This window comes from Hemitrygon akajei, chromosome 5, assembly GCF_048418815.1.
Source record: "Hemitrygon akajei chromosome 5, sHemAka1.3, whole genome shotgun sequence".
Taxonomy (NCBI): domain Eukaryota; kingdom Metazoa; phylum Chordata; class Chondrichthyes; order Myliobatiformes; family Dasyatidae; genus Hemitrygon; species Hemitrygon akajei.
This window is the reverse complement of record NC_133128.1, coordinates 90710588-90738130: the sequence shown is the minus strand read 5'-3', so window position 1 is coordinate 90738130 and position 27543 is coordinate 90710588. Positions and strand designations below refer to the sequence as shown.

General features: G+C 42.4%; 1 protein-coding gene across 4 annotated transcripts in view; it reads left to right on the top strand.

The window, feature by feature from the left end:
• Positions 1 to 27543, top strand: part of dgkh (diacylglycerol kinase, eta) — a 522439-nt gene that overhangs the window by 8639 nt on the left and 486257 nt on the right. Inside the window, exon 1 of one of the 4 annotated variants that reach the window (XM_073046011.1) lies at positions 2423 to 2580. The exons of 1 other annotated variant lie outside the window; for it this stretch is intronic. In XM_073046011.1, coding sequence (XP_072902112.1) covers positions 2530 to 2580 — 51 coding nt within the window. In that variant the 5' untranslated portion in view covers positions 2423 to 2529. Of the gene's footprint in view, positions 1 to 2422; positions 2581 to 4668; positions 4761 to 4922; positions 4945 to 27543 lie in introns of those variants that run through there. 2 more of the 4 variants (XM_073046013.1, XM_073046014.1) reach the window with 2 other exon arrangements.

The window sequence follows — 27543 nt, the reverse complement described above, 5'->3', positions numbered from 1 at the left end:
TTCTGCACCTATTGTCTATTGACTTGGGCTTTATTATTTTTTAAGTGTGTCTGTATGTTTAATACCATCTTATATGTGTTATGTGCTGTGTGTTTCAGTCATACAATCATACACTGCCTTGCCCTAGTTAGTTGGAGATGGGAGTATAATTAGTCCATGCTCACAGGCGGGCTGCCACACTGATCCTCAATTGTGGAAGATCAGGCTCTTCCACCTCGTTTGCTCCTTTGTCTACGCATTGCCGCTTCACTATTTGGGTCTTACTTAACATGATGCCAGCTATTCAACATTTTGCTCTTTTCTGCCTCATTTCCTCACTTTCTAGGATTTCATTCTCCAGCTATGCAGAATATTCACTATTTCAGTTGTAACCTTTTTTTTGTGGTTCATATCAGCTGAGAAAGAGACAATTGGGGGAATAAAACATGAGAGTAAATGGCAGCTTGATGCAGAGTAACAGGAGCAGGCTCCAACTGAAGGAGATAAGGAAATAAGAGAAATTGGCATATTGAAGTGTGGAGAAATTCAAGATAAAACACCACTGAACAATGTAAGGATGAAATACAGAAATCACTGTGTGACAAGCGCAGATTCCAGAGACTGAAATATGCAGATAAAATAAAAAGAGAGGGACAGTTTAACAAAACTAAGTGCAGACGCCAGAATGTAGTGAGTGTGAAGGTATGGGCCACAAGAGGAAGCTGAACACAAATTACGAATGAATAAGCTTTATTTGTCACATCTACATCAAAGCATCAACACCTACAGTGAAATACATTATTTAGTCTTGAAGATATACCCCACAAGGGCTTCCATGTTTCCAATGCCAACATATCATGCCCACTACTTACTATCCTTAACTCATGCGTTTTTGGAATGTGGGAGGAAACCCATACATTCGTGAGGAGAAAGTGCAAGCTCCTTACAGACAGTAGCAGGCATGGAACCTGATCTTACAGCTGGCACCGTGAAGCATTACAGTGCCCCTTGTTGCCCCACTGGGGATTAAACGCTAAACTCCAAAACTGGAGGCAGGTGCATGCAGAATATTGATCACATCACAAGGCAGAAAATGCTCCAGACCTAGAGGTGATAGATGTGAGTCTGGAGATGGTGGAATCTGGAGCAACACACAAGATACTGGAGGAAATGGACAGTCCCATGTTTTGGATCAAGATGGAGGGTCTAACCTGAAACAGTGACTGTTCATTTCCCTTCAATGATGCTGCCTAACCTGCTGACCTCTTCAGTATTTTCTGTGTTGCTTGGATATAGATAGGAACTTAGCAGTTGACATGCATATGGTGGGCCAAGAATCATAGAAAACCTACAGCACAATACAGGCCTTTTGGCCCACAATGCTGTGCCGAACATGTACTTACTTTAGAAATTATCTAGGGTTACCCATAGCCCTCTAGTTAGAAGTGAAGGATCATGAAATTGGAAAAGTATCTAGACGGTTGCACTGTAATCATAAGTAATGGTACAGTACCTGAAAGGTGGCTCCAAGCTGTAAGTCATAAAGTTATAAATCATGGTAAGGTCTCCTGAAATGCACCAACTGAGCCACACTTTGCCACAGCAGAAGAGAAACTAGTCAGTTTTGTTTACATTGCAGATCCCAGAAAAAGCTCTTTACAAAAAAAATCACAAGGATTAGGGCAAAATATTTAATACATTACAAGGAAATTAGTGAAAGATGTATTTTAGTTGTTTAAATTAATAAAATAACACTTTAAAGCAACTCATTTTGGCCAGTCTATATAAGAACATTGTTTAGGGACAAAGGTATTTTTATTTCAAAATAAGCATGCTTTGCTCCTAAAAAATCAAATATGTTCAATTATCATCCATATACAACTTAAACGTTTCTTGGCGCTTCCACATGTATTTTAACTGATTTGCGATGTGAAACTTTCGCGGTATAGTTTCTCCCAACTCCCCTCTTTGCACCCTCGGCTTCTGATGGAGAACTCAATTTTTGGACTTTCCTCTGTTTTTAAATTATTTCATCGCTCTTACCCCTAGTATTCCCCTTTAACTCTTTATCTCGTCCGGATCTCCCACAAATGATGGCCAAGCGCCCCGACCACTGGGGAGTGTCCAAGGCCCTCAACACCGGAATCCCTTCCCTAGCCTGTCCGGTATCTGACCCCTTGTCTCTCTTCTAAGTGGCTCCTGCAATCCAACCTTTCCAACAATGCTTTCGTCCGACTGCTTTTCCCTTGCGCGGTTGGGTAAGTGGCGCTACCGAAATGCAGGAACCCGCAGCTACTGCTACAGTCGCCCAGAGGATTTTAACTCCAGCCTCCGCTGCTTCCCGAAAAGTCCAGCTCCTTATAAGGAGTAAGAACGAATCACGTGGAGCCTTCACAGGCTAAACTCCGGTGGCAGATTTAGTGAAAGCGTGAGGCGAGGAAGAGATAAGCCAAAGTGACTTGAAGTGGGTGGGGACGGCAATCGCGGGCAAACAAGCAGACAAGCCGCGCAGCCCTGGAGAGAAGCCCTCTTGGGACTGCCGAGCCGAATATGGAAGAGTTGTATCCTTCGTACAGCCGGAGCCCTGTCTGGGAAGAGATGGTGGGTGGCTTCGTTTATTGTGCTCTGCACTTTGCCCTTCTTCTCTCTCGATTCTGCCCACGCTTGTTGTCGGTGCCCATGTGTCATTGTGTTATTTTGTTCTTGGCCTTCATATTTCTGAATAGATATCTTGATGTGTACAAGTTATAAATAGACACGGCATGGGTGGAGTGGGTTAATGTACACCAACCACAGATGTGTGTGTATGTACGCGCTCTTACTCACGTGTCCTCCTTCATTTGTGTCGTCCGGGATGTAAATCATCAAATATTCCAAATGATAGATAGAGAAAGTTGGGTCTCACTGTAAACAGTAATAGCGACACCCACGCGAGATTGAGGATGTCGTGGGAGAGCGGGGGCTGGAAGGCAAATACAACAGGGAAGCTGGAGATTACAAAGAAAACGAGCTGCGAGTTACAAATCTTCAGGATACAGTAGCACTGAAATCCCGACCGGCTGCTGACACTGTCACTGATTAAGTAACGTGGAAGCCAGCCGCAAGTGCTTGCACGCTCGATTCGTTCATTTGCATCTGACAGGGATAAAACATGTTGAAATTTTCAATGTGGTGTTTATCTGGCTCTACGCTCTATATCTAATCAGACTGTAGAGGACCGTTCCTTCTTCACTTCCCTGCAGTAATGTAAAGCCTTTGAACAGAATCTTTCCCACTAGTTGAAAAATCTGCAAGAATTCGAAAGGAAGGAAGTATACGTACTCGTATTTTCGTCTCCCTAGAAACCTGCGTTCCTAAAGGCATTAGCTAAGCAACCCCCCCCCCCCCAATATCCATATATAGTCTTCGGGTTGACAAATTTTAGAACGACTTGCTGTGATTTGGACACAACACCATTGTTTGTGTGTGTCTGCCTGCCAGTGTGTGTATGTCGCTGTGTCAGTGCCGATTTGATTTCCATTTTAATTTCTGCATGATCCTGCGGAGGTCAGTGCAGAGCTTGAGAATGCGCCGCCGAAAATCTAAAATTAATTCTCTTCTCTTTCTCTTCTATCTGAAAGTTTGTCTTTACATTTAAGGTCTCTATTTAATTTGGAATCCACCCGAGATATTTTCCGGCAAAATTCCTAGGTATTTCAATTTTATAAAACATACTCTCTTTATTATAAAAATGTTTATTCGATTTAAGTTCAGAGACAAATCCGAAGAGGTGATTTAGAAGCTCCCCTGGGTATGGTTCATGGATGTGGGCACGGCTTGATCAGACTCTGTGCCTGCCCAGATGCCGCCTGATGCGCTGATTGCCTCCAGCAGCTAGTTGCCCCAGATTCCGGCATCTGAACTTCTCTCCGGTCTCCATAATTCTAGTTATGCAGATTTAAGTGACATTTTGATAACCAAGTAGGAAATCTGAAGCGAATTCTATTTCTCATTAACACGCCAGGATTCAGTGCAGGTGCCTTAGTAAAATAGTCAACTGTTAAGTTTTCCAGGACCGTTTTGTTGATTTTTCTTCTAATGTTTGAAGTGCAGGAGGACGTCCCTGAAATGAGTATATAAACCATCGCCCCAGTTTGCGGGTTGCAATCAGAACCAGAATTCAATGATTCTGTGCGGGAAATCATTCGGAGCCGACTCACTGGTGGCGGTGACGGTGACGGTGCCTTTGTATCACTTAAACTTTACACTCCGAGCGAGGCGAAACTGCATTCATACTGGTGGAAATATATCACACATATTTTTTCAAAGATTACAAAAATCTAGTCTTGGTGGGGGCAATAATTCGATTTCTAGATCGCTTGATCTCTGAATCAAAGAAATACGACCATGAACTTAAAAGTAGAAGGTAAAATAAGGTGAGGTTCTTCCTTGGTTCTCGAAAACCACAAAACACACAAAAAAGACTTGGAGCTCTTGTGTTAATAGATGATTTGACAGACTAGGAGTTTTTTTTTACAAAAAACGAGCATGCACAAAGGTTCAATATTAATGGCTTCGCTTCCAGTCGGGACCAGTTCAGTCACTCTTGGGCCGGCAAATACATGCGCCTTGTTACTTCCTTCTCCCAGAGGATGTGCTGCCACTAAGACCTCGTGCAGAAAATCTGTTGGAACAAGTGTGACGGTCGGACTTTGTATTGCCGGCGATTGAACTCTGAGAACCGAGGTCTCCTTTAGCCGTTTCTCCCTGCTGAGGTTTCTGGCTTTACTGTGACAGGCTGCGTACGTAGATGATTGATTGGTGGATATGTTTTACTGACTTCGATAAACGATTCACTTTGACAGCTTGCTTTAGGGATTCAGCTCTGCCTCTGCGGTTTAGTAATTTCTGCGTGACAGCAGAGTTCAGGATTCTTTCTCCGAATCTGTGTGTGTGATGTGTGTGTTGAATTTCCTGCGGCAATAGGTGTGCTGATTTTAAATTCACAGTTGGTGTGTTAATTTTACTGTGACCGTTAAATGTGATTTTACCGAGGCAGTGCGCTGACTTTACTTTCTGGTGTCAAGTTGATGTGCATTTTACTGATAGTAGGCTTGTACTGGCAGTCTGCACCCTTCATTTGCTTTGGAATAGTGTTTATTGATTTACTTCTCTGTCAATTGTTTCTGTTGATTTTATTCTCACTGTGCGCTGTATTGAATTTACTGAGGTGTTTATTCTAATGGACAGTGTTTATGCTATTCAGTGTGTCGGTGTTGAGTTTAATCTAAAACAGTGTTTTTGTGTTGACTTAATCTGAGCCAGTTGAGACTTTGCTCTGTTGTTTTGTGTTCATGTTACTCTAAAATTATTGTTGCTCTTTTCCAAGAAGATTTGCAATTAATTTTTATGAATGCGATAAAATAGCCACTTCAGCATCGGTGGTGCAGTCATACATCATGAAAGCAGGCTTTTTGGCTCACTTGTCCATGATGATCAGTATGAGTCCCATTTTCCAGCACTTAGCCCATAGTCTTCCATGCCCCAGTATTCAAAAGTTCTTGTCTGGACTTCTTTCAGAAGTTGATGGTGACTGCTCCCACTGTTCTCTTTGGCAAATGCTTAGAATAATCTGGGTGTAAAAGCTCCCCTTAAGATCCCATCTAAACTTCTGTCCTTTAATTTTATTCACCTTTGAAAAAGGGAAAAGATTCTTTCAATCTCTGTATCCATACCCCTCCTAATTTTATATGCATGAATTATATCCCCTTAAACTTCTCTGTGTAATGAAACAGGTGATCTCCAGTCTTACATCATAACTAAAATGTTCCATCCCAGACATCTTTTCTGCATCCTGTCCAGCATTATTCAATTCTTGCTATAGAATGGTGACCAGAATAGTGCATTTACTCCAGCTGAGGTCTCTGATCTCCTGATCGGTGTCTTTGCTTCATAATTCTAAAGAATAATGTGTTAGGTGTCTTTTCACAGTTGAGGTGTCATATATGACATTTATAATGTCGTTCCTTATATCTGTCTGCCTGTTTCTACATTTCCCCTCATCTCTCAAACCCCTGTCCATTGGCTTTGTTATATCTATATTTGATTATTCCAACATATTCCTGATCTTTTTCCTGCCATTTGTAAATCTTAGCTCATCAAAAATGTTGTCTGTTCTATCAATAGATTTTTAAATATTTCAATAAAAATAGAATCAAACAGCATGGAGTTAGTGGGAAAGTGTCACTGAGCTATCAGCTGTAAAGGCAGAACAGACATGAGAGGCCAAGTGGCCTCCTGTTAATTCCTGTTAATTAATAATTCTGTTAATTCAGCCAAAACATGCTGCCAATTAGCAGGGAGAGCCTGAATCTTTAAAGGGGTCATTCCAGTTATCCATAATGCGCAGAGTCAGAGTGTCTAAATCCCAGAGACTGCTACATTTTGTAACATTTTCTCCCTGGTTTTCAAATTCTTGCACCTTATTCTTTCAGTTATCAGTAACCTCTTCATGTCTGAGCTCCTCAAACCAAGGACATTTCATTAAACACAGATTTTAATTGGTGCACTATTGGTCACAATGTTTTCAATGCTATTACCAATTTGGTAACCTCTTGTTTAGATAGATAGATAGATAGATAGATACTTTATTCATCCCCATGGGGAAATTCAACTTTTTTCCAATGTCCCATACACTTATTGTAGCAAAACTAATTACATACAATACTTAACTCAGTAAAAAAGACTTTCCTTGAAAACCTACCACAAACTTTTAGTGCCTATCCTATTAAGTTTTCAATTGATAAGCCTTTGGGGTGCTTTGCTTTAAGTGGACTGTAAACAAGTGAATTCCTACTTTGGCATCAATTTATAGTGTTGGGTGATTCATTTCTCTCCGTATTGCTACTTCTCTCTGTAGATAGTGTTTGAGTAAGTGTACTCTCTCTTTTTGGGTCATTGCATATATCATGTAATGTTTGTTCCTTTGGTGTCATATTTGACCCCAATAAGAGCTTCAAAATATATATTCATACCATTCCTATCATTTCCTCATTTCACTTACATAAAAATGACCAAATCTGCTCCTGCAACAGCTCTTCTGCTGCTGAAACCTCTGGTTACTTCTAGTCTTGACTGTTCTAAAATACTTCTCGTTTACCTTTCCATTTGCTTCATACCTTTGATAAACTTGAGATCATTCAAAACTCTGCTGCCTATTTATTAATCCAATCTGATTACAATTTACTCTTGAACTTGTTGAACTTCCATTTAAATAATGATTTGATTTAAAATTTGTATCCTAGTTTTTAAACTTAAATATAGCTAAGGCCATACCATTTTCTGAAATGCCTCATCCAACTCTGCAATGATCTGATCTACTAGTGCTCCTGAGTTTTGGCTGATATTCATTAATGAATGTAATCACACCATTCTATTTCCTTTACTGTAGCATTGGAGAGGGATAGGAACAGACACATTAGGAAAGTGTTTAAGTGGAGTAAGGGGAAATACGAGGCTATCAGGCAGGAACTTGGAAGCATAAACTGGGAACGGATGCTCTCAGGGGAATGTATGGAAGAAATGTTGCAAATGTTCAGGGGTTATTTGCATGGAATTCTGCATAGGTACATTCCATTGAGACAGAGAAAGGTACAGGAACCATGGTGTACAAAGGCTGTTGTAAATCTAGTTAAGAAGAAAAGAAGAGCTTATAAAAGGTACAAAAACTGGTAATGATAGAGATCTAGAAGATTATAAGGCTAGCAGGAAGGAGCTTAAGACAGAAATTAGGTGAGCCACAAGAGGCCATGAGAAGGCCTTGGCCTACAAGATTAAAGAAAACCCCAAGGCATTCTACAAGTATGTGAAGAACAAGAGGATAAGACGTGAGAGAAGAGGACCAATCAAGTGTGACAGCGGAAAAGTGTGTATGGAACCGGAGGAGATAGCAGAGGTACTTATTGAGTACTTTGCTTCAGTATTCACTACAGAAAAGGATCTTGGCAATTGTAGGGATGACTTACAGTGGACTGAAAAGCTTGAGCATGTAGATATTAAGAAAGACAAAGTGCTAGAGCTTTTGGAAAGCATCAAGTTAGTTAAGTCACCAGGACCAGACGAGATGTACCCCAGGCTACTGTGAGAGGCAAGGGAGGAGATTGCTGAGCCTCTGGCAATGATCTTTGTATCATAAATGGGGACAGGTCAGGTTCTGGAGGATTGAAGGGTTGCGAATGGTGTTCCCTTATTCAAGAAAGGGAGTAGAGATAGCCCAGGAAATTATAGACCAGCAAGTCTTACTTCAGTTGTTGGTAAATTGATGGAGAAGATCCTGAGAGGCAGGATTTATGAACATTTGGAGAGGCTCAATATGACTAAGAATAATCAGCATGGCTTTGTCAAAGGCAGGTCATACCTTATGAGCCTGATTGAATTTTTTGAGGATGTGACTAAACAGATTGATGAAGGTAGAGCAGTAGATGTCGTGTACATGGATTTCAGCAAGACATTTGACAAGTTACCCCATGCAAGGATTATTGAGAAAGTAAGGAGGCATGGGATCCAAGGGGACATTGCTTTGTGGATCCAGAACTGGCTTGCCCACAGAAGGCAAAGAGTGGTTGTAGACAGGTCATATATATATCTGCATGGAGGTTGGTGACCAGTGGTGTGCCTCAGGTATCTGTTCTGGGACCCCTATTCTTTGTGAATTTTATAAATGACCTGGATGAGGGGGGTCTGACCAGGGTTCTATATAGCTGCAACATTACCTCTCGGCTCCTAAATTCAATTCCTCGATTGATGAAGGCCAATGCACCGCTGCATGCTTTCTTAACCACAGAGTCAACCTGCACAGCAGCTTTGAATGTCCTATGGACTCGGACCCCAAGATCCCTCTGATCCTCCACACTGCCAAGAGTCTTACCGTTAATACTATATTCTGCCATCATATTTGACCTACCAAAATGAACCACCTCACACTTAACTAGGTTGAACTTCATCTGCCACTTCTCAGCTCAGTTTTGCATCATATCTATGTCCTGTTGTAACCTCTGACAGCCCTCCACACTATCCATAACACCCCCAACCTTTGTGTCATCAGCAAGCTTACTAACCCATCCCTCCACTTCACTTGGAGTACTGTGCTCAGTTCTGGTCGCCTCACTACAGGAAGGATGTGGAAACCATAGAAAGGGTGCAGAGGAGATTTACAAGGACATTGCCTGGATTGGAGAGCATGCCTTATGAGAATAGGTTGAGTGAACTTGGCCTTTTCTCCTTGGAGCGACGAAGGATGAGAGGTGACCTGATAGAGGTGTATAAGATGATGAGAGGTATTGATCGTGTGGATAGTCAGAGGCTTTTCCCCAGGGCTGAAATGGCTATCATGAGAGGGCACAGATTTAAGGTGCTTGGAAGTAGGTACAGAGGAGATGTCAGGGGTAAGTTTTTTATGCAGAGAGTGGTGAGTATGTGGAATGGGCTGCTGGTGACGGTGGTGGAGGCGGATATGATAGGGTCTTTTAAGAGATTCCTGGACAGGTTCATGGAGATTAGAAAAATAGTGGGCTATGGGTAACCCTAGGTAATTTCTAAGATAAGGACATGTTTGGCACAGCTTTGTGGGCCAAAGGGCCTGTATTGTGCTTTAGGTTTTCTATGTTTCTGTAACTGCTAGGTAAGCCTTGGGCTACCAAGGCTTTAAGCTCTGAAATTCCTTCCGTGAACTTAATTGCTGTTCTGCTTTCTTCTTTGATGTGTCATTTAAAACTCCTCTACTTAACCAGGTTTCTGTTTCAGAATAACACACACAAGCTAAGACCCTTCATCAGGACTGGAAAGGAAAGGGAGAAGTAAGAGTAAGAAGGTGGGGGAGGGGAGGAAAAGTACAAGGTGCTTGGTGATGGGTGAAGCCAGGAGAGGGGGAGGGATTGAAGTAAAGTGCTGGGAAGTTGATTTGTGAAAGTGATAAAGGTCTGGAGGAGGTGGAATCTGATAGGAGAGGACAGAAGATTATGGAAGAAATGGGAGGAGGAGGAACACCAGAGGGACCTGATGGGCAGGTAATGAGATAAGGTGAGAGAGGGAAACAGGAATGGGGAATGGTGACGGAGATTGAGGTGTGGGGTGAGTGGGGCAATTACTGGAAGTTTGAGAAATTGGTATTCATGCCATCACTTTGGAGGCTAGACGTTTCTTCATTTAGCCTGATGTTAAATTTTTTGATGGTTGCAATGTGAAGCATCTTGAGATGTTCATTACCTTAAAGTCACTATATAAATGCATTTGTTGCTGATCTATTTCTCTCCATGGCTCAGTAGATCTTTGCGTATGATTGTGCTTACCAATGTTTCTATCTAAGATCAGAGTTTGTTTTAGTGATTTCTCTTCCTGAGCTCTATTCCCCACTGATTCAACTTTCTTATGTTCACTCCAGCCTTAGGCTCAATCTCACATCTTTATTTTCTCATCAATTTCAGCCCAAGACTCATCTAACCACATCATATCTTGGTCTCACAATCACCTCACTGTGGTCTTGCACTTTATTGTCTGCCTGCCCAGCACTTTCTCTGTGACACATATTGTTTTATCTTGTTCTAGCTCAATGCACTGTTGTAATTAATTGATCTAGATGGATGTTATCCAAGACAAGTTTTCACTGTACCTCAGCACATGTGACAATAATAAATCAATTCACCAATTATCCACTGGCCCTACTGCCTGTTCTCTTGACCTAAAAGCCATTTAATTAAAGACATCTTCATTTTCCTTCCTGGTTCCAGGTTAGCTGATATAATCTCTTTCCTTGTATATTTGCTATTTATTTTAAATCTTCTATCAAATACCTCTCCTCAAAAAAAACTCTGTCCTTGCAAACTACTTCTCACTCTTTAACTTGCCATTTGATTTTAAGATGATTGAATGCCTAGCTTCACAAATTAGAGCTCAGCTGACCCACATTTCCCATGTTTAAATCTCTATCATCAGCTTCTGTCCAAATCACATAATAAAAACAGCTCTCACCAAAGCCATAAATTACATCCTTTGTGGTGATGACAGAGCCTAACACTCCTCATCTTTCTAAACTCTATTTAATAATTCTCCTATGGACTGTTGTGGGATAATTCACTATATTAAGGTGTACTATACATGTATATACTGTTGATTCTGTGTTTAATGACACCCGTCTATAAAGGTCAACAATTAACTTCTGTGATACCTTCCTCTGATGTATACTTTATTCATTTTTAGTGATTCACCTCTGCCTGGTAGCATGCATCGTTCTGTGTGTATGTGTTTATTTATTTATTCCTGTCACTTATAGTCAATCTAAAGCTGTGTTTCCCCTCCCAAGTTCACATTGTGCCCCTTTCACCCACCTCGACTGGGTTTTCTGCTCTACACAAGCTCTCCAGTGAAGCAGCTCTCTAATTTCAGTTTAAAATTGCACTATGCAATTTTTTCACTATCTCTGAACTACAGTATATCCCTCTGGGGTGAAGGGTTAAGATTTCAACCCCAAGATCCTCAGCTTGGAAATTTTCTCTCTTTCCTGGTAATGGATGACCCTCATTGACCAAACCTGTGGTTCTCTGTTCTTAAACCTACTTATGGGCTCATTTTGACAAAGCTTGTGTGAAAAGCCTTGTGATGCTTTACTGTGTTAATGGTGTAGTCAATATATGTTGCTGATTCATTGAGGATCAGGGCGTGTGCATTTTTTGGATTCTTTCGAGGGTCAGTGGTGCATTTTGCCACTTTTCTCCTTGTGATTCCTCTCTCCGAACGTCAGTGACTTTCCTTTCTGATCATCAGTCAATATGCTCAGTGAATTTTCTCACTGAGGTCTATTTGCATGATATTCTCAAAGAGGGTGCAATGTGTGAGATTTGCATTCTCTCTCTGAGAACCAGTGTATGGATTTAAAGAGGGTAAATATATGTTTTATGATTTAACTTGTATGATTGGTGATTCTTTCTCTCCAATGCTAGTATAAACCCTCTTCTTGAAGAGCACTTAATTTATTACATATTTAGTTTGTTTTGCTGCATGATGGTTCAATGATTGATGATAGTTATTGCACTTATTCAGTTCCCTTTGTCTTCTTCAAATAATGCATGCAAAAAGCAATTAGTTGTATCAACTATTTGACAGATAGGCACTTTACTGTTTGTAAATCATGTCTGAGAAAGTGGAAGTGAAGTGAAGTTGATGCTTGGCAAAATGAAAGGAGTAGAAGACTGAATACAAAGGCTAGATGCGATCACATGTGCCTCTAACTTGTTCCAGCTTTGAGATGCGGCTAGTAACAATCCCTTCTCTTGGAAAGAGCCAAATGATTGGGTCACCAATAGTTGATCGTGATTTGATGGCTTATTGAGTTTGTCCAATATCTATTTGCAAAGCATCAACATGATTTCCAACTTCATCTCAAATCCCATTTTCATCCACAACAAGTCACTCATTCCCTTCGGCTGGCACATTTAATTCCTCAGACTTCTTGCATTGTGCTCTGTATTTCAATTGGCAGCTGTCATTTTGTTTCTGAAATTCCATGCGCTCACTGCACTTAGCATCTACATTCAGCGCTGTATGTGTATTCCATGGCCATTCTCACCAGGTATAGATCACTTTCCCCGCTAAGTCACTTCAAAGTGAATATACGACGCTGAGATTTGTTTTCTTATGGGCATATTCAGTAAATCTGTAGAATAATACCATAATAGAATTAATGAATTAACTCAAATACAGTGTTCAACCAGAATGCAGAAGACAACAAACTGCAAATAAAAAAAAATAATAAATAAATATTTTATTTATTATTTACATTTATTTTAGCTCGGGTTATACAGTTGCTGTTTGTACGTTTGTCTGCCACCCTGGAAGTAACTGAGGTGTGTAATAATCATCTCCCCTGTCTGTTATTGTGCTTGTTGCAATGAGAGCAGCTGTTGAGATAAATGAGCTTTTCACATCTGTCATCACGGACCAAATGCTTGCCACCTTGGTGTCAGGAGTGGGATCAGAAATTGACAGCGAAACTGAAGAGCTATGATGTCGGATGAGACACCTTCAGACACGGAGGATAAGCTGAGGGACCGAGTGGTATGCCTCTCCTGCACCCCTATGCCAGGCTTCCGAAGATGGGGCGCGGATCCGGAGGACCAACAGGCCCCAACAATTAACACCATGAGGTCCACCCTTAAGCTCCATAGATATAATGGTACTGGCTGCCTGTAGCCTTATCTGACGTCAGACTTGCTGCATGGAACCCCACTGAGGTGGCGGTGCACCTTGCCCTGGCGCTGGAGGGGGAATGCCTTGTGGGCCCTCGTCGACCTAACCTTGGCCAAGCAGCACAACTACAAGGCTTTGTAGCGGTGCTGGAGTGGAGTTTCGAGCAGAGGCTGTTGGAGGAAGCAATGAGGGAAGAACTGGGCAGCAGATGGCACCATATGGAGGAAAGCTCGGGGGCTTTCGAAGCAGATCTCCGCTACTGTGCTCAGCATGGCTATCACCCACTCCCTCGCTCCCTCCTACACCCCAGGAAGAGCTTGGCCTCCACGCTTTGTAAAGGTACCGAAGCTAGAATGCCTTTGGCAGCACGTTTGCCTGACATCACCATCCTGTGTCACTGAGGCAGAGGAAGAAACTGACGAGGACGAGCATGAGAGAGGATCAACCAGCTCCGCGCTGGCCCCGCTGTGTGTCACAGGGTCATCCTGCTACCGGTGTGTTGAGGCAGGCTATGTGACCCAGAACTGCTCCAAAGCAGAGTCACGCCACAGCCAGCAACAGTGCGATCGAGATCGCCACCTACTCCCAGTTCTGTGGGCACATTGGACAGCAGTTCAGGAGAGCATCATGCGTATGCCAGCTGTGTTCACGTTTGGGCAGGAGCGGCACACGCCGATGGATCTGGTGTTTGGCCATCCTTCCGAGCCAGAGGTTTCCTGGGGAGGCTGTGTCGGAGTACTGTACCTGCAGCAGCTCAGGTCTGCGGAATGTTCACGATGCAGCTCTGCAGAACCAAAGCACAGCTCGCAGCCGCCAAAAATGGGGTTAGGATGTCCACAGCTGGGGACAGGATTTTACTGTGTGTCTACTGCCCCACCTGTAAGAAGGCGCAACCCTGCAAGCTGGGAAGCCATTGGAAGAGGCTGAGAGAGGTGCTCGACCACATCTCCGTCGCATACCAGGTGTGGCTGCCTGAGCAGCAGAAGGCAGTTGTGCTGTACCGGGACCTGTTGGTGTTGTATCGGCCTTTGGCCTCCATCGACCCAGTGAGGCAACACACAGGGTGCCTTGCCTCTTGCCTCACCAAAAAGTGCCTCCCCTGGTGGGGGGGGGGGGCCTATAGAAACCCACAGTATCCCAGGTAACAGCGGTGACCACCGCCAGGACTTTTGCACTTTGTTGTGGACTCTGGGGTTGCCAGGGACGGTAACTCCTCAGATGGGGGCAGTGTGGCATTCCTAGTGCCCAGTGTTACTTATTGTTCTTGCTTTAAAAATGCGTTTGTGGTGTGCGTTCAGTAGAATTATGTTCAAGTTCATTTATTTTAGCTTCGCTTACATGTGCTTGTGTGCCACCCTGAATGTAATAATCACCCCCCCCCCCCCCGCCCGGTCTGTTTTTGTGCTTGTTGCAGTTAAAATAAATGAGCCTTTCTCGCCTGTAATCATGGGCCGAATGCTCCTCACAATACTTCCAACTCCGCTTTCCATAGGGATCACTCCCTTCGTGATTCTCTTATCCTTTCGCCTCTCCTCACTAGTCTCCCTCCTGGTACTTATCCCTGCAAGAGGCCTAAGTGCCACACCTGCCCATTCACCTCCTCCCTCACCTCCCAAGGTCGTCTATTGTGTAGTGCTCCTGACGTGGCCTCTACATCGGTGAGACCCGTCTTAAATTGGGAGCACCTCTGCTCCATCTGTCAAACACAGAAATTCCTGGTGGCAAAATATTTTAGTTCTGATTCTCATTCCTGTTCCAACATGTTGGTCCATGGTCTCCTCTTGTGCCACAATGAGGTCACATTCAGGGTGGAGGAGCAATACCTTGCATCTTGTATTCCATACGGGCAGCCTCCAAAGTGATGGCATGAATATCAATTTCTCCTTCCTGTAAAAAAAAAACACCCCCATCCCCCTCATTTCCTTTATTCCCCACTCTGGCCTTTTACCTCTCTCACACCTTGGATTCCCTCCTCCTTCTGTTTCTCCTCTGGTCCACTCTGCTCTCCTGTCATATTTCTTTCCTCTACAGCCCTTCACCTGTCCCACCCACCTGGCTTCACCTATCATCTTCCAGCTATCCTTCTTCCCTCCACCCCTACTGTTTTATTCTAACATCTATCACTTTTCCTTTTCAATTCTGAAGAAGATGCTGCCTGACCTGCTGAGTTCATTCAGCATTTTGTGTGTGTTGCTTTGGATGTCCAGCATCTGCAGGATTTCTCCTGTTTATCTTTTTTTTTGGTGTTGTATTGGATCCGGAGTAAAAATTATTTTGTTCTGCTTTACACTTGTATAAACAACCTTGAATCATTTTCCCAGCTCACCCCCACAGCTCATCAATTTCAATAAAGCAGGCTTTTGTTGAGAAGAGATATGATGGACCTGATAACATCATTTGATTGTCTCAACTCCCCATGGTAGACAGTGTTCCTGGGAAATGTTATGAGGGTGGGCGTGGGGGAGGCTCGGAACTTTTGATTCAACAACTGATGCTACATCTCAAGGATCATAGGATACACACATTTTTGCAAACAGTGTGCTTTATCATTCACTGTACAAAAGAATATCAGTACCTTCTCTTACTACACGTAGTGCATAAGTTCTCAGTTCCAAGTGTTCCTTTAAACATTTGACAAGTTGTTACTCTGGGCCCAGTCCCTCAATGTCCAGTGATGGGAGGAACTAAAACCTGACCTCTCTCCACAGAGCCTTTGTGGTAACTACCGTACATCTTTCAGTGCAATTTCCTGCACCTTGGACTTCCATCTGCAGCATTTGCCTGTGGTGATTCCTTGCACTGGAAGTTCTGTAGGACAAAGTGTGTCTTTCATTGAACTGATGATCCTTCAGCAGCAGAATTGTTTGTCTTGGTGTGCCCATAGAGCACAGTCTTATAAATCTTCTCAACCAAACATAGATAATCGTGTCAATTTCTATACATTCTTGGCAAACAAATGCACCTCTCAATATGTGAACAATACTACCATCTTCTACTCAGACTCAAAGGAGACACCCTCTCTCTCGCGCACACTGGGACAGGACAGGGAATATGATCTGACTGACAAGGCGGAGACTGCCAGGCAGCTGTTGAACATGTCACCTCTACCGAAGCTGCCTTGAGGCCCAGCTGTGCTGGTGGGATGGCTGTTCATCACTGTGCCGACATGATCACTCGTACCCTGTGACCTTCGTACTCCATGTCCCAGAGCTCAGCAATCCCTGAGAGACTGAGAGGATCCTTCTCTTCCCCAACTGCGGTTACAGGGGGCTCAGTCAGAGAAACACTCCTCAGCACACCTCGATCTCTGTTCACCTCACTCCACTCCCCGCCAGTGAGTTCCTGGTGAGCAGTTGCAACCAATTTGAGCTGGCCTTGTGAGGGAGTCAATCGAAGCAAAAGAGGTCATGTGACTAAGCAGGCTAGGCAACCACTTTGTCAAGCATCTGAGCTCTATCTGCCATGGCCATTTAGAGCTTCCCGTTTCATGCCATTTTAATCCCTTTCCCTATTCCAATATGGACCTGGTTCACACCCTGCCAGGGTGAGGCTAAATGCTAAGCAGGAAAACAGCACCCTATAATCTGCTAGGTTGCCTGGAATTTGAGAGCATGAACATTCAATTCTCCAACTTCACATCCTTTTCACTCCTTCTGATCTATTCAGATCCTTCCACAGATGTCCAAACTTCCCTTTCCATACATACTCCATCTGCCCAATTCTCACACATTCCTCCCATTGGTCCACTCCCTTCACTGTTCCCATATGTTCTCCTTACCTTTATTCAGTTCATATCCCACGTTCCTTTCCTAATAGATTCCATCATCTACAGCCCTTTGTTGCATATCATCCATCACCTGATCTTTGCCGTGATTTCTACCCTTCCCTCCTTCTCCTGATTCCATCTGCCAGTCATTGCTCTTCACCTGTATCCATCTATTGCTTCTTAGCTCTTGCCCCACTCTTCCACCTCACCTCTTTCAGTCCAGAGGAAAGATCTCAACCTGAAACATCGACAATCTACTTCCCTCTACAGATTCTGACCTCCTGAGTTCTTTCAGCTTTTAGCTTTGCTCCATGTCCTTTGGCATCTGATCCTATCAAACATTTGCCTTTTCCCTATCCATGTTGATTATCTGACCGTGCCAGGAATGATGGTCATAGGAGCTGGGGTATGCAAAGATGTGCTGGCATCAGACAAGATGGTACAGAAACTCAGCCAATGGGAGAGGTGTTCCCTCTCGATTACAGGAAAGAAGCAGGTAATTATGTGTAAAGTGCTTTTGGTGTTGCTGTAGATGGTACAGATGTGACCCATAGCTTAGCATAAGCTGCAGCAGTCCCTTGGGCTGTCTTCCATTTCATTCAGAGATTCCAAGTATACAATATGTTGTACAAATCTCCAGAGAAAGGGAGAAAATATGCACTAATGATGATCATGCTGAATGCAGATTACCCCTCTAAAGCCCACTTTGGAGAGCAAGTCTGTCACGTACATCTGTGATATTCTATCAAGGATTATCTCCTGATCCCAACTGACAACCTTGCAATCCTACAATTAGGTAATCAGGTGCACTTGTGTCATAAAATTTGTTGTTTTGTGGCAGCAGTTTAGTGTAAGACATAAAAATTACTAAAGTTACAAAACTAAATAAATACTGCTAAAGATAAATGACAAGAGTTCATGGAATGTTCAACATCTAATAATGGGAGGGAAGAAGCTGTCCTTAAAATGTTGAGTGTGGTCATCAGGCTCTTGTACCTCCTGCAATGGGCAAGCTCACCTTCCATGGAAAATCAAACTTCAAGAAAATTAATATTAATGAACAAAGATCAGTGGTAGATAAAAAGATTGGATAGAATATAAAGCATAACAAAGAATATTGAAAAGATTTAACAATGAAAGAAAAAGAAGTATTAGATATTGACATAAATAGGGTGAATGCACTCAGTCATTCTCCTAGGGCTGGGTAATCAAGAACTAGAGGGCATTGCTTTGAGGTGAAGAGGAAAGATTTAATAGAAACTTTTCTTTACACAGAGTGTGATATGTATATGGAATGAGCTACCAGATAAAGTAGTTGCAGAAGCTACATTAATATATTTTAAAAGACACGGTCAAGTACATGGATAGGAAAGGTTTAGAGTGATATGGATCAAATTTGGGCAAATGGGCCTAGTGATGGTCATCTTGGTTGTCATGGACCAGTTGGGCTGAAGGGCCTATTTCTGTGGTCTTTGACTTGATAAAGGAAGATAGAAATGTGAAAAATGGATAGTCAAATTTTCTATATATATTCTAACAAAGCATTGAAGAAGTGAGCACCAATTCTATCAACAGTAATTCTGGGGAATAAAGCATGGAAAACAAGAAGATAAAGTATGAAGTAACAGGTATTTTGCATTAGTCACTCCATGTAAAATATAAATGACAGCTGTAAAATGGGAAGGGAGGCAAGAACTCAGGAAAATTATAATCATTTGGGAGTTGGTACTGAGCAAACTGGTGGAATTGTTGGCTGATGAGTCTCCAGGTCCTAAGAAGACTTCAGCGCAGGGTTTTATTTTCCAAAATTTCCTGGTTTGGAAAAAGGTACATTAAATTGAAAGGAGCAAACATGTCCTTATTGAATAAGGAAATTAAGCAGGAAATCACAGACCAGTTAGCTTAATATACAAAGGAGATGTCTTCCTTTTTTAAAAAACAAAGGGTCTTCCCTTCCTCCACCATCAACTCTGCTCTCAAACACATCTCTCCTATTTCATGCACATCTGCCCTCACCCCATGGGATAGGGTTCCCCTTGTCCTCACCTACCACCCCACCAGCCTCCAGGTCCAACGTATAATTCTCCGTAACTTCTGCCACCTCCAACGGGATCCCACTACCAAGAACATCTTTCCCTCCCCCACTTTCTGCTTTCCACAGGGACCGCACCCTACGCGACTCCCTTGTTCATTCGTCCCCCCATCCCTTCCCACTGATCTCCCTCCTGGCATTTATCCTTGTAAGTGGAACAAGTGCTACACCTGCCCTTACACTTCCTCCCTCACCACCATTCAGGGCCCCAGACAGTTCTTCCAGCTGAGGTGACACTTCAACTGTGAGTCGGCTGGTGTGGTATACTGAATCTGGTGCTCCCGGTGCAGCCTTTTATATATTGGTGAGACTCAACGCAGACTGGGAGACCATTTTGCTGAACAACTACGTTCTTTCCACCACAGAAAGCAGGATCTCCCAGTGGCCACACATTTTAATTCCACATCCCATTCCCATTCTGATATGTCTATCCATGGCCTCCTCTACTGTCAAGCTGAAGCCACACTCAGGTTGGAGGAACACCACCTTATATTCCATCTGGGTAGCCTCCAACCTGATGGCATGAACATTGATTTCTCTAACTTCCGTTAATGCCCCTCCTCCCCTTCTTACCCCATCCCTGAGTTATTTATTTCCCCCCTTTTTTTTCTCTCTGCCCCTCTCACAATCACTCCTTGCCTGCTCTCCATCTCCCTCTGGTGCTCCCTCCCCCTTTCTTTCTCCCTAGGCCTCCCATCCCATGATCCTTTCCCTTCTCCTGCTCTGTATCCCTTTTGCCAATCACCTTTCCAGCTCTTAGTTTCACCCCACCCCCTCATGTCTTCTTCTATTATTTTGGATTCCCCTCCCCCTCCTACTTTCAAATCTCTTACTATCTTTTCTTTCAGTTAGTCCTGACGAAGGGTTTCGGCCTGAAATGTTCTTCCTATAGATGCTGCCTGGCCTGCTGCATTCCACCAGCATTTTGTGTGTATTGCTTAATATATGTCATAGCAAAAATGTTAGAAGCTATTATTGAAGACTTTATAGCAGAGCACTTAAGAAAATAAATAGGCAAAGTCAATATAGATTTATGTTTGACCAATGGAGTACTTTGAACAACTAACTTGTGGCAGATAGTTAGGAAGGTAGTGGATGTCCCATACAGATTTGCAGAATGCATTTTGTAATATGCTGCATCCAAGATTATTGCAAAAAATAAAAATTTATGGTATTATGAGTAACATGAGTGCAGATAGAACCGGCTAACAAGAAACTATGGATATAAAATGGTAGTTTCTTTGTTGGCAACATGTAACAGGCCAGCCACAGGATCAGCACTAAGGTCTCAAATTTGTACAATTTGTATAAATGATCTGGATAAAGACACCAAATGTATGGTTGCTAAATGACAGGATGATAGGTAGAAAAGTAGTTTATGAAGAAGACTTTAAATTCTAGAGGGTTAATGGTTTAGTGAATGGATAATATTCTGGCAAATTGAGAAGCATTTGGGAAAATGTTAAATTTCCATTTGGACAGGAGAAATAAATAAAAACATACTGTCATATAGTGAGAAATTGCAAAGATATGGAGAGATCTGAATGTTCTAGTGCATTGTTCATAAAAGGCTAGAATACTTCACATAATTAGGAGAATAAACAGAATGTTATGATTTACTGATGATAAGGGCAGTGAACAGAAAGATATGGAGGTTCAGCTTCAGTTATACATTGCATTGGTGACACCACGTCTGGAGTACTGTGTAGAGTATTGTCTCATTTGAGCAAGAATATCACTGCATTGGAAGCAGTTCCGAGAACCACCTGGTGGGTTACTTTGAGGAAAACTTGTTCAGGCTAGGCTTGTATCTATGGAGTCTATAAAGTGAGAGGCAACTTGACGGAAACATTAAAATCATGAGAGCTCAACTGAATGGATATGAAGAGGATGTTTCCTCTTGTGGGAGAATCTAGAACTAAGGATTTAAAATAAGGTATCACTCACTTAAACCAGACAAGAGGTGATAATGTTTTTGCTCTCAAAGTGTGGTGGAAGCAGAGTCTGAATATTTTCAAGGATGAGCTAGAAAGATACTTGATAAGCAAGGGGTGAAAGGTGACAATGAGTGGTCAGTAACATTGACCCGTGGTTACTGTGGAATTAATTGACAGAGAAGGCTCAAGGCTCTGAGTAGCTTACTTCTGCTCCCAACTCACATGTCATTATGTTGGCAGGACATATTAAGTAAATGACAGGTTTTTTTCAGTCATGACTATTCATCAGATTCAGCATAATTTATATAGGTTTTTAGCAAGTATCAGGCATTTAATTAATAAAACCATAACTGTCCTTTTTGTGTGTGTTTCACAGTTGTGTATGCCTCTTGATATTGTGCCTCACATCCTCTTCTTTAGGTTATCTTTGAATGGCAATTCCAACATCTGTGGGTCTGTCTTCCTTTCTCACTGCCAGACACCATCTCCAACACTGTGTTTACATTTCTCACAACATTATTTAACAACCCCTCTCACCACCATTCCAGCCATTTGTGATATTTTAACCAGCTGTATTACGAATCAAGTGCTTGCATGCATTTTGATTGGTAGAAAAACAGCTGGTCATTTGTGTTTAACATTCTAGTTTGTTTTTACTAAGCCCTTCATATTCAGACTGTAACAAATTCACAATTCTGTTTTGTATCCAGGTCTTGCTCTTAATCCACTTTATGCTGTCTTACAGTTTTGTGCCTTTCATGGTCTTTCTCTAAATATTCCATATTAATACATGTAACTCTTTCTCCGTTGTCTGACACAGTGGATGTCACCTTGAATGCTTTTATGCAATCCATTTGACTGTTAGCCACAGCAATGGTTTCACTGTCCACCAACAATACCCAACCACTGTTATTTTCTTCACTCCCTCTTCCTCAAACATATATGCTGCTCTTTGTTACCTCCTCCATCTCTACACTAACAATATTACACTAACCCTCATTCAGTTCTGCTATTAGACAGCTAGCAGCAAATTCCTTCCGCAAACATTGGGAAAATTGAAGCTCTGGTATCTGCTTCAACCTTCATATATTTGCAAATAATCCCATTTTCCCCACTCATTTTACAAAATGAACTAAACGATTTGGAACTCTGTAAGACCATAGGCCATTCAGCCCATCAAATCTGCTTCACCATTCCATCATAGCTTATTTATTATCCCTCTTAGCCCCTTCTCCTCATAACCTTTAAAGCCTTTACTAATCATGAAACAATCAACCTCCACTTTAGATATACCATATCATGTGGCCTCCACAGCCATCTGAGGCAATGGATTCCTCAGATTCACCATCTTTGTTCTAAAGGGACATCCTTCTCCCACTATTGAAACAATCTTTTCTACGTCCACTCTATCTAGGACTTTCAATATTCAATAGGTTTCAATGAGACCCCCCTCCATTCTTCTAAACTCTAGTAAATACTGGCCCATAACCATCAGATGCTCCTCATGTTAATCCTTTCATTCCCAGGATAGTTTTTGAAAGCCTTGTCTGGATCCTCTCTAATGCCAGGACATCCTTTCTTAGAACTGGGGCTGTAAACTGCTCACAATACTCCTAAATGCAATCTGACCAATGCCTTATAAAGCCTCAGCATTACATCCTTGCTCTTACATTCCAGTCCTCTCAAAATGAACACCAACATTGCATTTGCCTTCCTTACCATTGTCTCAACCTGCAATTAACCGTTAGGGAATCTTGCACAAGAATTCCTAAGTCCCTTAGGAATTATAAAGGTCCCCATTCCTGTTCCAACATGTTGGTCCAAGGTCTTCAATTTGCTATGATGAGACCACTCTCAGGGTGGAGGAGCAACACTTCATATTGTGTCTGGGTAGCCTTCAACCTGATGGTATGAACCTCAATTTCTCCTTCTGGTAAAAAAAATTCCCTCCCCCTTCCATTTTCTCCTCACTTGCCCAACACTTCCCACTGATGCCCCTCCTTCTTCTCTTTCTCCTCTCTTTTTCGATTCCTTCTTCTCTAGCCTTTTACCTTTCCCACCCATCTGACTTCACCTATCATCTTCTAGCTAGTCCTCCTTGCCCTCCCCTCATGTTTTTATTCTAGCATCGTACTCCTTCCTTTTTAGTCGTAAAGGGTCTCAGCTCAAAACATCTATTATTTATTAATTTCCATAGATACTGCCCAACCTGATTTCCTCCAGCATTGTGTGTGTTTCACGTCATCCTTGAACATCCTAATGATACCTCCTACATTCCAGCATAGACAAACTACCAACCATTAAAAACCTTTCACCATTACTGTCTACTTCCTATTAACAAAGTCATCCTTGGATTCAATTTGAGTTGCCTGTATTACCCACAATGTTACAAGTTCTCAGTTCTAAGGTAACCCTTTAAGTTATGATGTATCAAATAGCCTTTGGAAATACAAATACAGCACACTTCTGCAAATACTCACGTCTCCCAATTTCTAAGGTCTACATCTCTCTCTCCCCCTTTCTAACTATATCTGACCCTTTTTCTGCCCAAGTGACTTTGTCTCTTGTGTGCCCAAGCCTCTGCATTTCTCTTTCTCTGTCCAAGGGTGTTCATCTGTCTTGGTCCCTCTCCAAACTTCTGCATCTTTCTATAAACGTTTGTGTGTCTCACTCTCCCCCCTATCCAAATGACTGTATCTCCCTCTCCATCTAAAGACCTGTGTTTTTTTCTGTGTATCTCCCTCTCTCACTATGCAAGTGCTTGTCTCTTTTCCTGTTCGAACATCTCTTCTCTGCATTTCTTTGTCAGAGCTTGTTTGTTTCTCCTTCTCCAAGCCTACTAACTACACTATACAAGTGTCCATGTCTCTGTCTCAGTCTCAAGGGTCTGCAGCTCATTCTTTTTGTTATAAAAATTTATTCACCAAGAAAACACTACACAATAAATCACAGCTTCATATTAAAATAAGATTCTTCCTGTCTTCAACACATTTGAATCCTTAAAGGGCCACCATTCTCAGAAATCCCCCATTATGCTTATAGAGACCATGTGCTCCTCCTCCAAGGACACCCAGGTATGGACATAACACCAGAAGAGGGGCAGATAGTTGACTGAGCTGAGTGATCAACTGCCTGCCATCTGGACCCATGAATTTTCAGCATGGCCAGGACCAGGAGCAAACTGACCAGGAGATCCCCAAGCGGCCCTCTCCTCTCCATTATAAGGTGACTGTAGATTAGGAGTATGCAGTTGAAGTGTGACCAAAACTTGAGGAGCAGACCCTTCAAAGTTCAAAGTACATTTATTATCAAAATATGTATATTATACACAACCTTGGAATTCATGATCACTCTCTGTAAAAGGTGTGACTAATAGAAGCAACACACACAAAATGCTGGTGGAATGCAGCAGGCCAGGCAGCATCTATAGGGAGAAGCGCCGTTCACGTCTCGGCCCAAAATGTCGACAACGCTTCTCCCTATAGATGCTGCCTGGCCTGCTGTGTTCCAACATTTTGTGTGTGTTGCTTGAATTTCCAGCATCTGCAGATTTCCTCGTGTGTGACCAATAGTTAGTAGATTTATTTGCAACCAGTAAAGCATCACTGTGTCTCACCAGTGCCATCTTAAACTGATATTCAAATAAAGACTGCAACCTCTCACATTTCATATTCACATGGTACACTGACTCCTCCTGGCCACTGATAGGGACAGATAGCCAGTAAATGGATTCAAAGATCTGTAGCAAGGCACTACTCTGTGCAACACCTTGCACTACAGACCCCAGTGTAAGGACTCCTGCATAAACAGACCTCCTTCACTGTTGGATGGCAAAAACAGACTGCTATGGAGTGTCTGGATGGCAGGAGAGTGCAAGGAAGTGAAAAGTATACAGGAGCAGCCCATACAACAACCATCTTAGCACATTATCCCTGTGTGAAAGGTCACACTTTGTGGGACCATCTCCTAAGAGAAACCTTGTGGCTTGGGTCCTATGATTAATTCTGCCTGAGCAGGCCAAGACCATTTCACATTCCTGAGCTTCAAATGACACAGTCACGATTTTCTTTCATTTTAACAACTTTACTTGCCTCATTTGCATTTAGTACACCTGGCTGGCACTTCCTTGCCCACCCCCCCCCACCTTTACCTCTAGTTGTTAAACCTAATAAATTTCTTAAGATACCTTATACCCTCACTTAATGCCTTTAGAATATTACAAGAAAAAGATATATTATGAACTTAAATGTCTTTTAGGACACGGGAATTAATTCCATCGCTTGTATGTCCTTAAGGACATGGGGATTAGTTCTAACCCTTAGTGCTGATACAATACTTAAGGTACCAAATGCCTTCACCAAGTACCTTTAACAGCACAAGAGCTGGGGCTCCCTTCTTTGTTAGACAATCACCTAGTTGTTCCTTTGTAGTTGACCACAGCACATGACGCATTTTCTGTGCTTGGACAAGTTCTTTGATGCTGCTTTCTCTAGCTGAAATCTCTTTGTAACTGACTTTGTGGATTTGATGGCATTAACCAGAGCAGTTGTATGTGACCCATGTCACTTGCAAAGTGCTTTTCTTTGGGTCACCATAGACAAATGCAGAATAAGAGTGTGGCCAGATAAACAGCATTGTGAACATCATCAGACATGGTAAGGGTTTCTCCCGCCAGTGTACTACATACAACTTTTCAGATCCTTTTTGATTGCTAATAGAGAGGTGAGAATCTTCCCTCTTCTATCAGTACAATTAAATGACCCCCTTGAGTACCTCTGTCCAAAAGATTTCCAATTGCGGCATCACTGAAGACGATGAGCTTCAGTGAGCAATCTTTTCCAAACTGTTGAAACTTAAAGACTACTTTTTCAGATTGAATTCGGCACACAATCCTGTTTGCCTCATGTAAAGTTTGTATTGTGGCATTTTTTGTGCTGGATGTCAGCTTGCAGGCATCAAACATGCTCTGACTTGCCACCCATAGAATCTGACCTATCTTTGACCTAAGCTTCACTGGATCCAGCTGTCTAACACGTGAGGTTTCCATGTGGATTATCTGAAGATACCTTATGTAGCTTTCTTGGAGCAGTTGTACGTTGCAGAATCTGTCACGTTCCTCACGTCAAACCTGAAAGGCTTACTTCAGCTGAAGGACGACTGTTGTGGTAAAGTTTTGTGAGCTCCCCATATGAACTCATCTACATGACAGGCAAGTATTCCAATCACATAACATTCTCAATCTTGCCAGTACAAAACAGCTGGATCCACCTGTGACATCTTTCCACCTGTTTTCAGTATTATTCCTTTGACCTTTTTATACTAGTAGAGTAATGGATCTGCTGGACCATGCACATACTGAGTGTCCAGTGTTCCTTCACTTCTGGCTTCAGGCAGGGGAATGAATGTAAATGTCATGTGACAGCTCCATTCTCTGTAAGATTGCAGATTTTGTGTCCATGAAATGGGGTTGCCAATGCTTTTGACGCATCACTGTGAGAAGTAGTTGGAGAGACCCCAATATACCTGTTGGTGAGTATGTTCAGTTCCTGAAAACCTGTAGTCACCAGGCATGCTTTTGGTGTAATCCCTGTCTGGGTTTCTTTCAGGTGCACACCTATCTTGTAGACAGTGTCTTTTGGCCAATGTCACCGACTTCCTCAAATGCTCCATTATTTCTCCAACTACTGATTTTATCCAGTTTTGCAGATTCAAATGACACCTCCTTAGTTACTGGGACATCTTCAACTTGACATTTCCCAGATGGTGACCTATACTTGGTTCAAAATGAAGTCTATCTACATGTGACACGTTAACTCACCCTGCAGTGCCAGCATGTGTGGCTGGGTCTAGGAAATTAAAGTTGTACCAACTTTTGTTTCTCTCAGTGGCTTTGCCTGCTTGCTTAATACTTTAAGCTTTGTATGTGCTGCTAGTGTATTGGTCTACAAATCTCACAGTTTGTTCTGTTTTAAGACTGAAACTTTCATGTAGTCTTTGCACTCGTGATGATTCCTGTTCAAGCAAGTCTGTTGATCCACAACTGCACTCTCTTAAGCATTGTCTGTGCTACTGTTGAGCAACTCTGTTGGGTCCTCATCTGCACTCTACTATGTGACACTATCAGGTAAATTTTTTTTCATTTTTGTGTCATTCCCCAAAGAGTTCTGATTGTTCTTCAGTTTGTGCTTTACTTCATCTGGATGATGCACATGTATACCTCCATGCCTCCCAAATATCACAACTCTAACTTGTCCAATGACAACTCCAGGACCTTTCCATTCAGTTCAGTCTGCTGTTTGGAATACACTTTGTCCCTGTCTCATAATTCTCTTCTGTAAGACAGAGCTGTGGCCTCAGTGCTCTTCGAATTCTCTCTGAACACTTCATGCAACACTGAAATGTGTTTCATGCTCCTTCCAGTAAACTCTAGAGCAGGAGGCCTGTCAACCAAAACAGGGGGAAGATTTGGATTCTGGCTGAACACAAGTTGGTATGGGCTATAGACATGTACATTGTGGATAGAATTCTTCGCCATAAGAGCCCAGTCCATG